General features: G+C 31.4%; 1 protein-coding gene across 1 annotated transcript; it reads left to right on the forward strand.

The window, feature by feature from the left end:
* The first annotated feature begins 332 nt into the window (after nucleotides 1–332).
* Nucleotides 333–6320, forward strand: LOC130801429 (vesicle transport protein GOT1-like). Its single transcript, XM_057665287.1, has 7 exons — nucleotides 333–501; nucleotides 699–751; nucleotides 3404–3495; nucleotides 3602–3682; nucleotides 3771–3868; nucleotides 3938–4019; nucleotides 4960–6320. The coding sequence occupies exons 2-7, from the start codon at nucleotides 721–723 to the stop codon at nucleotides 4996–4998; spliced, it is 423 nt and encodes a 140-aa protein (XP_057521270.1). The 5' UTR covers nucleotides 333–501; nucleotides 699–720; the 3' UTR covers nucleotides 4999–6320.
* The last annotated feature ends 8400 nt before the right edge of the window (nucleotides 6321–14720 follow it).

The following is a 14720-nucleotide window of genomic DNA, read 5'->3' on the forward strand; positions in this document are numbered from 1 at the left end:
AATTGCAATTTCAAAAGAGGGAGTAGGACCCTTTTAAATGTTAAGAATATTGTGTTAATAGTCAACTTAACAAAGTAATTGTGAGTTTTTTTTTTATATTTGTGATAAAAAGAGTTTGATTTTCACGTAATCACCATTTATAAATAAGATCTTTTTAAAAATTCTGATTTTTTTCAATTCATCAAACTCAGCGCTTGTTCAAGATAAGTATAATCCATATGATTTATCGCAACTCAAAATATTAATTATATTCAAACAATACAATGAAAAAGATAGGACATTTAGTATCGCCAAAATCGCTGCTTATAGATTTATAGTCGTGTGTCTCATTCCATTGGCAATACAACGTGCAATATTCCAGTTGTTATAACTTCCAAATACCGCCTCGCCTGTCCCATTTCTTCTTCTCCCCATTGCAAACCTCATTTCTACATTTTTTCCACGCTTACCCTAATTCTCCCTCTTTCATCCTCCTCCATTTACAGCTACTCAATTCTTTCTGTAAGTTCTTTATTATTATTTTCTGCACTTCAATTTGATCATTAATGTACCATAACCTCGGAATTCGTAACTTATAGATACTATCAGTTTGAAAATCTGTGTTTATTTTGAATCTTAAAATCCTTTTTCTGCAATTGTCATTTCTGTCGCGTGAAACTTTGATTTATTTCATGTAAAATTGCCACTGGATTTCGCAGATTTGATCACTGGAGTTGAAAAATGGTGTCATTTGAGATGGATGATAGAAAAAGTAAGTGTTTCTAGCTTAGTCAAAGTATTGTTGCTGCCTTGCTGGATTAAAATTAAAACAGTTCGTTATTTCGTCCCATTGTTTTGATGCTAATTGATCTCTACAATGCCTTATTGTGTGAACGTTCATCATTATATTGAATTTCATGCTTATCTGGTCCGTGATGCTGCGGAGCTTGTGATTTTAGTGACGTTGTGTCATTGAAATGATGCAACAAGAAATGGTAAAAACCATTACTAACTACATAATCTATTATGTTTAATTGGAAGAACAATGGAAAGACAAAATGAAAAAATTATATGATTCTACTGTACATAAGAAAATTGGAGAAGAGCAGTTAGACCTTCCAGCTGTATAGTGACTCATAATGTTCACGCTCTAATTTTTAACATGTCATGGATTAATATGTAGTATAATGTATGAATGGCATAGATTTTGAAGTGGATGTGTAGCATGGAAGTAATATGCAATGTGATTTTAACATGTATGTATCCAACAGGTCTACTTTAATAGTGAGATCAAACATAACCATTACATAATTAGAGTGTAAAACCAAAATTTATCATAACTTTAATTCTGCAGAAAATTTTATAACTAATAATGTCAACAGGTCCACTTTTAGTGAGATCACACTATAACCTTTTCCAAATGGTTGGTACTTTTATGTAATTCAGACTTGGGAAACAGAATTTGCCCATGTTAAAGATATGTGAGTTGAACTTGTTGAGCGTGGACCTATGCATCATTTTGTTCTTAATGTGAGTTCATTTATTTTTTGTTGGAAGAGGTGATTTGACTCTCAAAGGTTTGTCTTAGCCGTTTTAAGCTAAGCTTTGGAGTCATCAAGCATGTGCACATGGTATAAAGAATTTTATGCTTAGGATGGTGATATATGGTGGAGAAGAGTGTCCATGAGAGTTTTTTGCTTAATTTGCGTAATTCATTGGGAGTTGGAATATTTGGAAGGATATGCACGCTAGTCAAAAATTGGAAGCTCAAACGAGCATACCTAATCCTATAGCTTCAATGAGCAATGGAGGAAACAAAGAGACAGCTGCTCAAATGAGCATAAGTAGGCTGCTGCTGTCTTCAATTTTCAGGCAGCTTTTCATTGTGCTGCATTTTTTATATTTTGCATATAAATACATGTTTTTGTATGCGTTGTAACTAAAGCAAAGTCTCCTCGTGTGTTTTCCTTACTTTGCTTGTATTGTATTCTCCCTCTCTCTCCCCGCATTTGCTCTACTAAACTCCTTAGTTTATACTCCACTACTGTAATATCTTTATTTATGAGCTTCAAGCTCAAGTCCATCAAAGACATTAATACAAACACCAGGTAGGAATAGGATGTAACCATATTCGATGAACCTCTTTAAATTAGTGTTGTTTGCTTGCTTAAATATTTTTTTTCATTCTAATTACTTGCACTTATAGTCTACTGCATTTATTGCACCAATCTCAACCGTTCTTTTACTTGTTTATTCTCTTCCACTTTTTAATCTATTTAAAACATTTTTGTTTTGAGATGTTGGACTTGGGGAGCTAATACTACAACCTATTCACATAATTTGATCTCTACATAAGAATAATTTATGTTGTAAAGAAAGTCAAAAGTGCAATAATGTTGGTCATTTCCTATCCCAGCCCTCAGGTCATGTGTTCTTCCTAATAGCTTGGGTGTTTCAATTTCTTGGAAAATTTTTAGCAGCTTTTTACTAGATGGTGGTGTGGTAATATATATTAAACACACTGGGGGAGATTGCATCATTTCTTAGTTTGTAACTTTAGGTTAGGTTTGGTCTGTTTTTGGTGCTAGTTTGACTCTAGTGGATCATTTTTGGGTGTGTGCAAACATTTTGGATTTCAATGAGTTGTGTGCCTATGTAGAGCAGTTGAAACATACATGGTGAATACTTGTGCGTTGATTGTATATGGAAGGGATTATCACTTGATTTTGATCCTTATATTGCTCCATTACTTCATTTTCATACGCAATGCAAAATATTGGCCGTCTACATATCGTGACCGTAGTGTGAAGGAGTTGAGCTCAAAAGTTGTTTCGCGACTCTTACCGTTCCCACGCCCGCATACAAGATTCTGTATTATGCTTAGAAATGAATCTCACCTTATTTTATCTATGTTACAATTATACTATCTATAGATCTTGCTTGAAGGAAAATTTGACAGAAAAACCATCAATTATTTACCATATTCCAGAAATAATGTCAATGTTAATTAATCTGAGGATAATCCAAACTATCAACTTATGTATTCCTAAACAAACATGGGTAACCTATAACTTGTAAAAAATAGGTATTTTTTTTATTAAAAAAAAAAAAAAAAAAAAAAAACTATTTTTCATTTTTGGTACATATGTGCTATAACCATTTACTGCATTATAGCACGGTGGTGTATGTTTTTCCAAAACTAATCTCAGCTCCATTTTATTTAAATTGTCTATGAGCAGGACAATTACTTCTGGAACTTCCATTTTTTTTGTATCGACGAAAGTTCTTCCTTATAAGCTTATTTCTAGTTTGTTATTGGATTATTGGACCTTGGCTTTTATCGTCCTTTGTATTAAATATGAACTCCTTTTGGATGAATGAGTGCTGAAGAAGCTGATTCTTGCAAATCTTGTAATATGAACAGAGATTGGACTGGGGTTGACTGGATTTGGCATTTTCTTTACCTTTTTGGGGGTCATGTTATTGTTTGACAAGGGATTGCTTGCCATGGGAAATGTAAGTTTTTAACCTCAATCTTCTCACTTTTTTTCTGTTTTCTTACCCTTCAACTTCTATTGCTGACCCTTGCTTTGATACTGGTGCTTTCAATTATGTGCTGCAGATCCTCTTCTTGTCCGGTGTGGCATTGACCATTGGGCTAAAATCGACACTTGAGTTTTTCACAAAACCTCAAAATTTCAAGGTTTTGTTTTCTACAATTCCCCTTATCTCTCTTCTCTCATTGAGTTTTTCTGCATCTAATTACAGTCTATTACATGGTTTTAATTTAGGGAACAATATCGTTTGGGGCTGGTTTCTTTTGTGTTGTTATTGGCTGGCCTATTATAGGCATGCTGTTGGAATTGTATGGATTCATTGTGCTTTTCAGGTCTGTTTACACAATTACTTCAGTTATTATTGTTTTAGTCCTAAAATAACCAATGACTTGTTCTTGCAGTGGGTTCTGGCCTACTATTGCAGTTTTTGTACAGAAGATACCTATTCTAGGTTGGGTGTTGCAACATCCACTCTTTAAATCTGTACGTGATCTGACTTCATCTTTGCTTGATAGTTTTGAGACTTTGGCCATAAAATAACTCTTTTTGTGTTGCCACACTAGTGATATATTGTTTTTGTGAAATTGATTGCTTTCTGGGTTTGATGTTTAGGAATGTAGTTTTTTAGTTACTGCTGGGAAATTTTGAAACCACTATTTCTATTCAGTTCTGAAAATCTTCCCTCCTTTTTCTGGAAGATGTATTGAATCTTGATGGCAGTGACCCATGATAATTCTCACGGCTTATTCTATAATTGGATGGAAAGAAAGGGAAATAGATGGATGACTAATGATATGTTTAGATGAAAGAAAAGGAAAATAGAACGATGAATTTTTACAAATCAGAGTTTAATTTGATGGATTATTTTGGATACATGCTAGGCACTAGCTGTTTTCATGTCATAGGTTACTGAGCTAAAAAAGGGAAAGGAAAATGGATTGAGATCCCTTTTCTTCCATCTAAACGTATCATAAGCCATCCTATTCCCTTCCTTCCATCCAAACATAGTAAAGCCGTGCGAACTACCTTGGGTCATTGCACAAGATTCAATGCCTCTTTCAGAAAAGGGGGGAAAATTCTTAGAACTAATTTGATGGATGATTTTGGATACATGCTAGCTGCTTTCATGTCATAGCTTACTGAGCTGTTTATCATTGGACTACTTCCACGAATTTTTATACATAACTACAATATGGGATATCCAAATGCTAAGTGGTTTTCCCATGATGAGACGCAAGCAACTTTACCCTTGTAATAACAAAAATATTGTTTTAAATGACTTATGATTGAAAACATCATTCACAATTTCACACAAATAAAAATCGTAATTGCTATAATTAGCCATTGTATACATAACAATTGTAAATAAATTTAGCCTACAAAGTACCATTGAACTTATGTTGCCTGTTTTTATGATGTACAGTTGATTGACAGATTCCGTGGAAAACGGGTACCAGTATGAACCTAAGGATAAATTGTAACAGCCAAGCAAGCTGCTGAATAGCATTTTTTTTCCCTTTAGGGCTGTGGGAGTGTTGTCCGAAGCTGTAATATTTTTTAGTGTTCTTTAGTGCTGTAGTGTCATCATTTTTTGTAGTCACTGGTTAAAATATGCCCACTCTCATGAGACGGATAGTTCATCAATATTTCTTCAAACAAATTACTGTTGTGCACAGCTCGAGCCAACATGTGAATGGCATGGGCAAATGCGGCATGGCTTGAAACAACCCATACTTTGGATTGGCCTAACGCGGTGCACGAATATTTGTGCTCCTGGGTGCCACTTTCAGACTAATAAAAAATAGGCATGGCGCGGTACATGCAGACTTGCCCACCATTTGGCCTGCAGATGGACCGGTTCACTTGTCACGGCGGTAAGGCAAGCTTGATACAAATCAAACTAGCTAAGGCAACTACTACTAAATTATATACCTTAAATAAAAAGATATACATTTTTACATCGTTTATTCTGTTGGTGTGAGTAAGACATTTTGGTAGATTTCTCATCAGATATATTTTCTACAGTTGTTATTATAGCTTATAGTAATATCGTTACAAGAGTACATTAGATATTGCATCATCAAGAGAAACCGTCTGGAGCAATTGGGCAAAATATTAGGAGATATCAGATAGTCTAGATAAATAACTGTGATTTGTAATATTGTCAAATCACTCTTGCATGGATGAATTTAATAGGTTAGGATTTTTAGGGTTTTAATTTGTTTTTTTATTTTATTTACTTTATTGGTACTTGTTTTTTTGTAGTGACTTATAAATCACGGTGATTGATTAGGAATTTTTAAAATATTTGTCCTATTACCGAACTGTAAAGTTATTTAAGGTTATCATGACCTCAAAGTTATAATCACAAAACTATATTCTGTGATCGTTACTGAAAACTTAGATTTTCTCCTATGAACAGAGCACTAAGCATGTCGAAAACATTAGCTAGCAGAGGCGAGGGTTAATATCCACCAAATGAAAGTTGAATTAGGACCAAGATCAATGATATGGACTAATCGAATCAAATCTGCATATAGAGAACTGACTTTAGTTGTGGTTCTCCTTTGTTAGAGCCTTAGAGGAGATTCACTTCCCTTCTCCAAGAACCCTAATTCATACATAAATTGCTTGTAATATTTCAATCACCCATCAATATACTAACATCATGATTAACGATTCTTTCCACATACAAATTCTTTATCTTCTGATTACTTCCGTTACTGCGATCAAGGTTATCTTACTATTCGACCGACATTTAGGCGTGATGATAATTGCATTATTTCTGTTACCGCGATCGTTATCGCATTTTTACTTTGTACTAGAGTGCAACAGAGCAAGTCTATGGATACATAAAACTCTAAAAAATAGAATACATCAGGGCACTCTCATTGATGAGGGAAAAAAAATTCCTCATCAATCTCTCTCAATATTTTCTTTCTCATCCACATCATATTTTTGTGGAAAATTTTTACATAGAAAAGTTATCTCATCAATGAGAAAACAAACGAATTTTCTCATCACTTTCTAAATACCAAATTATATAGAATTTAAAAAATAAATAATTTTTTAAGTATGTAAAATATAGCAAAATAAATGTCTAATTATAAAGCATAAAATTTCATGACCATTGATAAATTTGTATATATTTTTTAATAAATGTATAAAATAAAAAAAAACTATTTAAAAAATAAAAATGTTATTAGCACAAGTGTCGAGCTTCTATTAAAATTTTTTTACTTTACTCACTAATGGAATGCAAAAACCCACAAAAAAGTTTCTGATCATAGAAAATTTCCCACCAATGGAAGTCGTCTCAGCTAAATGAATTCCTACAATGTAGTAACTGATGCTACGTCCCCCTCAATTTTCGCTTTTTACAACAAATGCAGAAAAATGAGTGGTCGGGAGAGAGTAATTCATAAGTAAATGTTCATTCTAGCACCAACGACACTTTAAAGTTCAAGGAACAATCTCGAGGAATTTAAACAGAGGTCTAAATTTGGAGTATGCATTATCATATATACTCCCAACAATGCTTTGGAGAACAGAAAACAAACTAGTGATAATCATAAAGGAGTACACAAAAACTTGGACGAAACGGTCTCATTATGAGACCGTCAATTTGGGTCGGCCCAATTTGCGCGTGTAATATCATTTTAATTTTCTGGACATTTATCAATTTTGACCTTAAAAGTATCAATTTCGAAAATTGATCCTTTAAGGTCAAAATTAAAAAATGTCCAGAAAATTAAAAAAAAATGCCTAGGTTGTTACACATGCGAATTGAACCTGCCCAAATTGACGGTCTTATTATGAGGCCATCTCGTCCAAGACCAGCTGAAAGGAGTATTCATTTCATGTGAATGCTAATAGAGACCCTCAAAAGAGGAAAGCTGAACTTCTCAGAAAACAAAAGAGTTGTTATCAATATGAATGAAGTTTCATTATTATAACACCCAAAGGCCACAATGCCATCATCTCAGTGTCTTCGAGCATTACAACCTTAAAGTCCAACAAAACCAAATATAAAAACGACCTTTAAAGAACACAATCATGAAAGCATCTTCAAAAGTCAAAAGAGCACCGCAGACATCCTTATTCCTGTTCGGTATCAGATCGAATGGCTGTCAAACGAAAGAACAGCATTTTGTCAGTAAAATACGAGGAGATGATGAGAGAATCAAATGCGTCAAGTTTGCCAGCATTAGAATATACATAACTGAATATACATAACTACACAAGAAAGTCGAGCCAAGATTCATATTCACTAGTCACCATTAAGGCAAAACTTTCATTCTTCCATAGGGCATGGTTGGAAGTTGACATTAAGAGAAAGAAAATCAGTGAAGGTGCTAGTCGTTTGAGAAAAACACCACCTTCAAATGAAGGTAACAGTTCCTCAACATAAGTGTAAATTTCAGCAATTATTCCCACATGGCATGGTTGAGCAAGTCCTCCACCGACCAGCAACCACCATAGGTGGTTCTAGGCATGTGCAAGGACACCAGGTGTACACGACCCGTAAATTCATAGCCTCAAATAAATATTAGCTTAAATTAGCTTTGCTTTGATTTAATCACTTGTGTGCAACATCTAAAAAATGTAAAATAAACAGCTCCTATAAAATAATCTAGTATTTTTGCTCTGCCCGGTCGACCACCATCACCGCATCCCATCCACCAATAGTTACATACAAACACAGTAACACTAACGAGAACCACAATTAAAAACTTAGTCAGAAAAACCAAGAGCAGCATTACTAGTTCAGAGCACTTCACCTCACATAATCTTTCAAAGAGGGATCTCTACTGGTGAGAATAAGCCTTAAGCTAAGTATATAAACCTGAAGATATATAATATCCCTAAACAAAGTTCCAACAAAAAACAAAAAAAAAGCTACCACATATTTCACCATCCTTTACAATGTAGAACTCTGACAGCAATAGTTACAGGGAAAAAACTTAAGGTAACTTTAAGAGCGCTTCAATCGATAGACACACGTGAAACATCAAATATATTCCTATTCATTCATCCCTACAGCTCAAAACACTTAACTTTCAGCTAACCCCAAATTTAACATTTTACAACAATAACTGATGTCCCAAATGACATTAATTTCTCTAAAGGAGATGTTCCTAAAAAAGCAATTTATAATTCCTGATGCAAAGTTTACTACTTAAGCAATTTATCACCCAGCTTCAACATCCGTCTTGTTCTACATACTATTTTTATCCCTGTGGCTACAACTCATGTATTGCACTTCTATTCCTCACTAAATAAGACAGTACTAATATACTAGTTAATTGCCACCATTCAACAAAAAGTATGTAATTACCTTACATTTTTATTTGAACCCTTCTTTTGATAAAATCTAGATAAGGGCATCAATTATTTTCCTTACTTTTGTCTCAGAAGTTTCTCATTAAAGCAAAACCAAATCAATCAATCACAAAGCTTTTAATAGATCCCTTCATAATGTATTATGCTTGCAATGCACTTCAATTCTTGATTGATAAATCTATCCAACTCCAACTCAGCCTCCCCAAAATTCATTAGACTTGCCACAGTTCAACAAGAAAGCCGTGCTTTTAATTAAAAAATATGTAAGCAATTAGGGCATGAATAAATCCGTTATCTCAATACAACATAGATTGCCAATTCTTCGAAGATTACACTACTTCCCAAAACTCAACAAAGTTGCCGCTTTTCAGCGTATTCAACCCAGATAAATCAAATATAAACATTCTAGGCCACAAAAATCAAAAACCCAGAAAAACCCTAGATCTGAATCAATCAAATCACAAAACGAATGATCTAATAAAATCAAATACCACCAATAACATAAAAATCATTAATTAGAATAGAAGGACAAAAAGAGAGGAAAGAAGAATACTTGGTTTCTGGGCTTTTCCGTCAACGAATTTGGAAATGGCGTAATGAACTTTCTCCCTGCCAAGAGCTTCAGATTTGAAGGGCTCTTTGAGACAATTTCTGACGACACTAGCGCAGATGTTAGAGTAGCTGATGTAGGTCATCCCTGCTGCTCTCCAGAATGGTGCTGCTGCTTGGCTGCTCATTTTCTCTCGTCTTTCTTACCTCTCACAATCGGAAGTTTTCCTGCGCAAACGAAGGTCAAATTCTGGTCGATGATGATTGAATCTAGTCCTCTTAACCTTTTTACCCGTAACAAGTCTTCTTTTATAAAAACCAATAAAAATAATAATAGGTCGGAGAATCGAATGGGGATCTCACGTGGAAAGCAAGTAGAAGTATTTTTTTTTTAATAAACAGGGTGTAGATTTGATTTTGGTTTAATATTAGAGTATATAATATATTTTTGGGTCTTAATTATCAATTGATGGTTGAGGTTTCAAGACACAAAAGCCTATTGGGTTAAAACTACTTAAAAGTATGAATGTCACGCATGCCCTCCTCACAAGTGGCATTGAATATTCCATTTTAAATGAAAGGTGATTGAGATTCAAACTCGTGACCACTTGTCACGTTGGCTCTAATGCCATGTTAATGAACAATTTCAACCAAAAGCTTAAGTTGTTAGTTGAGACCGCAGGATATATTATATACTTTAACATTTAACTTCCCACTTCTCTAATCTACCTAGTCATTATTGAAAAAGGCAATCAAATAGATTCAGATTTTAAAATATAATAATATTCCCTCCTATTCACCTTACGTGTCCCATTTATTTTTGAGACACTATTTATCTGTCACTCTTAAATTGCATTTTATTATTAATCTATAAGTTAAAACATAGTCATGTGAGATTTTATTTGATTCATTTTGATGTAAAGATTATTAATATCAACTTTTTATAATTTTTAATTATACATATCGAATAAGTGCATTGGATAGAGTGCATAAAGTAAATAGAACACTTAAGATGAATAGGAGAGAGTATAAAGTTTAGGACTTTTGTAAATTACAGTGTCAATATTTATTTTTTGCGAATTACAGTAACCAAAGTATCAAAGTCTACAGTTTTCAGGTCAAATCACAGAATTCCGACCACTTAACCTAAAATTGTGACCACTAAAATGGTCAAAATTATGTGAAATGACCTAAACGTTGTAGACTATAATACTTTGATGGCTGTAATTCGCAAAATATAAACATTAAAGTTGTAATTCATAAAAACATAAACTTTAAGGCTATATTTTGCTAATTGTCCTTTTAAATACTAACATCAAATAGATATTTTTAAAAATTAACACTTGTAAAGGAGACTTAATTTATTTTTTGTATGAATTTAAGTTTTAATATTGCTCTTAGAGCATCTTTATTGGATAGTTTTCTTTCTTCACCACCATTTGATATTTTTTTTCCTCTGTTAACAATGAACAAAGCAAGTTCATTTGATGATACTAGGTGATCACTCGTGCTAAAGCACGAGATATTTAAAAATTATTATGCATGAATAATATAATCGTTATAAACATATTAAATAAAAATTAAGAAAGAAAACTATGAATAATAATTTTTTAAAAAATCACAATAAAGAAAATTGAATAATAAATAACAACATTTACACATCATTAGAACATAATTATTGATTACTCGTGCTGAACATGAACTATTTAATAATCACTATATGTTAAATGTATGAATGTAATAATAGTTGATAACCCGTGTTAGCACGATATACAAAAAATTATTTTATCAAAATTTAATAGGCTATAAATACTTCAACGTATGTAATGGAGTAGATACGTAAGATATATACTTATTTTGCTTTGCAGATCAAACAACTTATACAAAATGAAAATAAAGAGTATGTAACGCCCGAATTTCCTCCCGTCCTTTACGGTTTTGATTTCGTTAAGGGGTCGGAAATTCTGGGGTGTTACAGAGTACTTGTAAAATAAGAAAATTATATTCTTGAAAAGCATAAAACACAAAGCTTCTCTCTCCTTTTGACGTTCGAACATAAAATCAATTTCTTACCAATTTTTTAACTTATCTTTTAATAAAACCTTTCCTTGAGATAACCTTAAACTTTTATACCATATTTAGTTTTTAACATTTCTAACTCTTTAAATTCAACTATACTTAAAACATACTCCATTCATTTACTCAATTTAGTTTTTAACATTACTCCTAACACTCTTAATATGAATCATTCCAAATATATAAATTAAATCATAGTCAATTGTAATTTTAATTAATTCGTTATAATGCAATTTATTAATATCAAATTTTTATAATTTTTATTATGCACAATAAGATGCATTAGGACATCGATTAATATATTTGAAAATGTGCCCAAACCAAGTGAGACAAAGATAGTGAAGTCATCATATCATATCATACAATATACTAACGAAAGACCCTTTAATTTTAAATGACGCCTTTTCAATTCGGCGAAATATAATTAACTTAAATTGTTGATATATTTTAACAATATCCACATAGTAATATTTATAAATGTATAGAAGAATTTCAACCATAGCATTATTATCAAATTACAATTTTATCTCATTTGTCTTTCTCTTTTCTAAGAGAACTTTTCTTTTGAACACAACATTTATTTCCGGATGCTGATAAAAACGAATGGTGTATGAAACTCATAATCTTGCAATTGACGACATTTTATACACCTTCACTTTATTGTTCACCTTATTTGAATAGCTTTAAGCCTCTGAGTTACCCAGTTTATTTATTTTTGTTTGACCTCTTTTGTCATTGCTTCGCAATAGAAGACAACTACTCTTGCAATTAGCCACTTGATTAAGTTATTTATCAACCTCCTTTAGTAAACATTTTAGTATACTAATAATATACAGTATAAATAAAGAGGCATCCTCAATTTAGAGGTAGAAAAAGTCACAATAATTTGTATTAATATATAGAAGATAAATCTTAAATAGAAAATTTATTTTTAATTTTACTAAAATCACATATAATATTCCAAAGCATATGAAGGGAAGAAAATTTGTTTTCAATATCACTAAAATCACATATAATATTCCTACGGATATAATAAATCTCCTTAATCTTAAATAGGCAAAATTAATAATAAAAGTTATTGCAATTGCATGCAATAATGTATAACAATCTTATTGTGAAAGCTATAATAAAATTATAAGAAAGTGTATGTGAGAAGCTAATTTGAGCAAAAATTTTTTTTACCAAAGACTGATACGTGTCATTGTTTTAGTATATAGGTTATCTTTGTTTTAGTATATATAATAATAGACAAAATTAATAGTCAAACTTGTTGCAATTGCATACATTAATGTATAGTAATATTGTCATGAAAACAACAATAAAGTTATAAGAAAGTGTATGTGAGAAGATAATTTGGACATAAATTTTTTTTACCAGATACTGACACGTGTCATTAAATGGTCTTTGTTTTAGTATATAGAATGATGTTCACAAAAATAATGCTGACAGCCTTCTTTTATTGAACAAAAGAGTAGCCAATAGTATTCATAGGAGTGTCACATGACATCAAATGATCTGACCAACAAAATGATCAAAATAAGCTTTTTCATTCATATTTTACAATTTCAATATCCTAAATTATTTTTGTTAAGAAAATATAAAAATTATATCAAAACAAAGGAAATTTTATTCTCTATTTTTAGAGATCCATTTTACTATATTTTACAACAAAAAATCATATTTTTTTACACCACTTGCAGAAATTTGGGAAAATAAAATGATGAGATTTTCTTTCTTTGGTTCATATTAAGAAAAATTTATAAACTTGTTTGTTTGAATGATGTGGAGGAAAGAGAAATGAAAAAAGATAAGATTGATATTATTTTTAAGGTTTATTAATAAGAATGCTCTTAACCGATCTTTTTAGCTCTACATGTCAATGGATCACCCAAGTCTTAACTAGACTTGTATAACTAGTTGGGTACTTGGATACAATCGAACTAGAATAAAAATGGTCGAATTGATATCGATCTTATAAAATGAGTAGGAGTTTAAATAGTTGGTCCATTCAACCTGGCCCAAATCAAAAACATATGTTGTTTCACATTATTATATTATATAATATATAATGGGTCTTTTTGTCACAATATAATTATGTAAGTGGGGTACAATCGCTAATTAGATATTTCATTGTGTGATACATTCATTCTATTGACATTGCAACATTTACTTTCAAAATTTTTTACATAAATTTGGAAATGTTGATTTCATTTGGAAATTTGCGTAAATATGATTAGATAAATTTGCGTAATATTGCAATCTCAATGTGACATAAAAATAAATAAATATTATTAGATAAAAGTAACGGTTATGGTATCTATTGCTATCTAATTTATTGAAAATGATGTTAAAAAAACTTAAATGTAACTTTTAATTTTTTGAATGCTACAAGTTGTAACATTATGAAAGCAATTAATTGTACAACTGCACCATTAAACGTTACTTGCTACTAAAGTGAAAAATTGTATTTTAAAAAAATACTCGTATCTGATAGTTATTTGAATCGCGACATCAAACATGATCCCCTATACGCTAATTTGAGATGGAGATCAAGAAAAATGATGATTCTTAAAGCCATTGATGGTAATTGCAAACGAGTTTTGTTGATGGTGAAGTTTAGTGCAAGTTATGGTCAAAGGAAGAAGATGATGAATGATGTTTTACAAAAGCATAAAAATATAAGGGATTAATTTGCTCTTAATAACAACAAACTAATCTTTATACATTTTATATTTATTTTTTTGACATTTGGAATTCACTCTATTGATCAAGCTCTTATCTAACAGCGAACAAGCAAATAAGTTGATTTTTAACCCAACATCTATTTTGTTTGTTATTCTTAACAAATAACAGTGAAAAAATTATGACCTAAGACTTGGGTTAACAGTGACTTATTTTAGATTTTTTTGATTTAAAATTATGCAAAATTTACAACAATGAGGGTTTATTTTCCACCATTTTTAGTATTTTAGACGTGATTCATTGAGATTTGAGATGATACTAAAGAAAAAACTTATTACCCTAATTTCTTAATGTCATGTTTGAAAATTGTGATTTATTTGAAAATTTGTAATTGATTCAAATTTATTGTTTGATAAATAAAAAGTTTATAAATTTAGATTTGGATAAAATCCCATCATTGTTATTTTTAAATTACTTAAAGTTAAGAATTTAAAAATAACTTTCCAAACCCTATCATTCTCAAAATTTTTTATT

The sequence above is a fragment of the Amaranthus tricolor genome, chromosome 15 (genome assembly GCF_026212465.1).
Source record: "Amaranthus tricolor cultivar Red isolate AtriRed21 chromosome 15, ASM2621246v1, whole genome shotgun sequence".
NCBI lineage: Eukaryota > Viridiplantae > Streptophyta > Magnoliopsida > Caryophyllales > Amaranthaceae > Amaranthus > Amaranthus tricolor.

Excerpts from the sequence above, each read along its gene's own strand:
- LOC130801429 (XM_057665287.1), top strand. The coding sequence starts at position 721 with ATGGTGTCATTTGAGATGGATGATAGAAAAA. Across the intron at positions 752-3,403 it reads TGAGATGGATGATAGAAAAA|AGATTGGACTGGGGTTGACT; the intron begins GTAAGTGTTTCT and ends TAATATGAACAG. Across the intron at positions 4,020-4,959 it reads AACATCCACTCTTTAAATCT|TTGATTGACAGATTCCGTGG; the intron begins GTACGTGATCTG and ends TATGATGTACAG.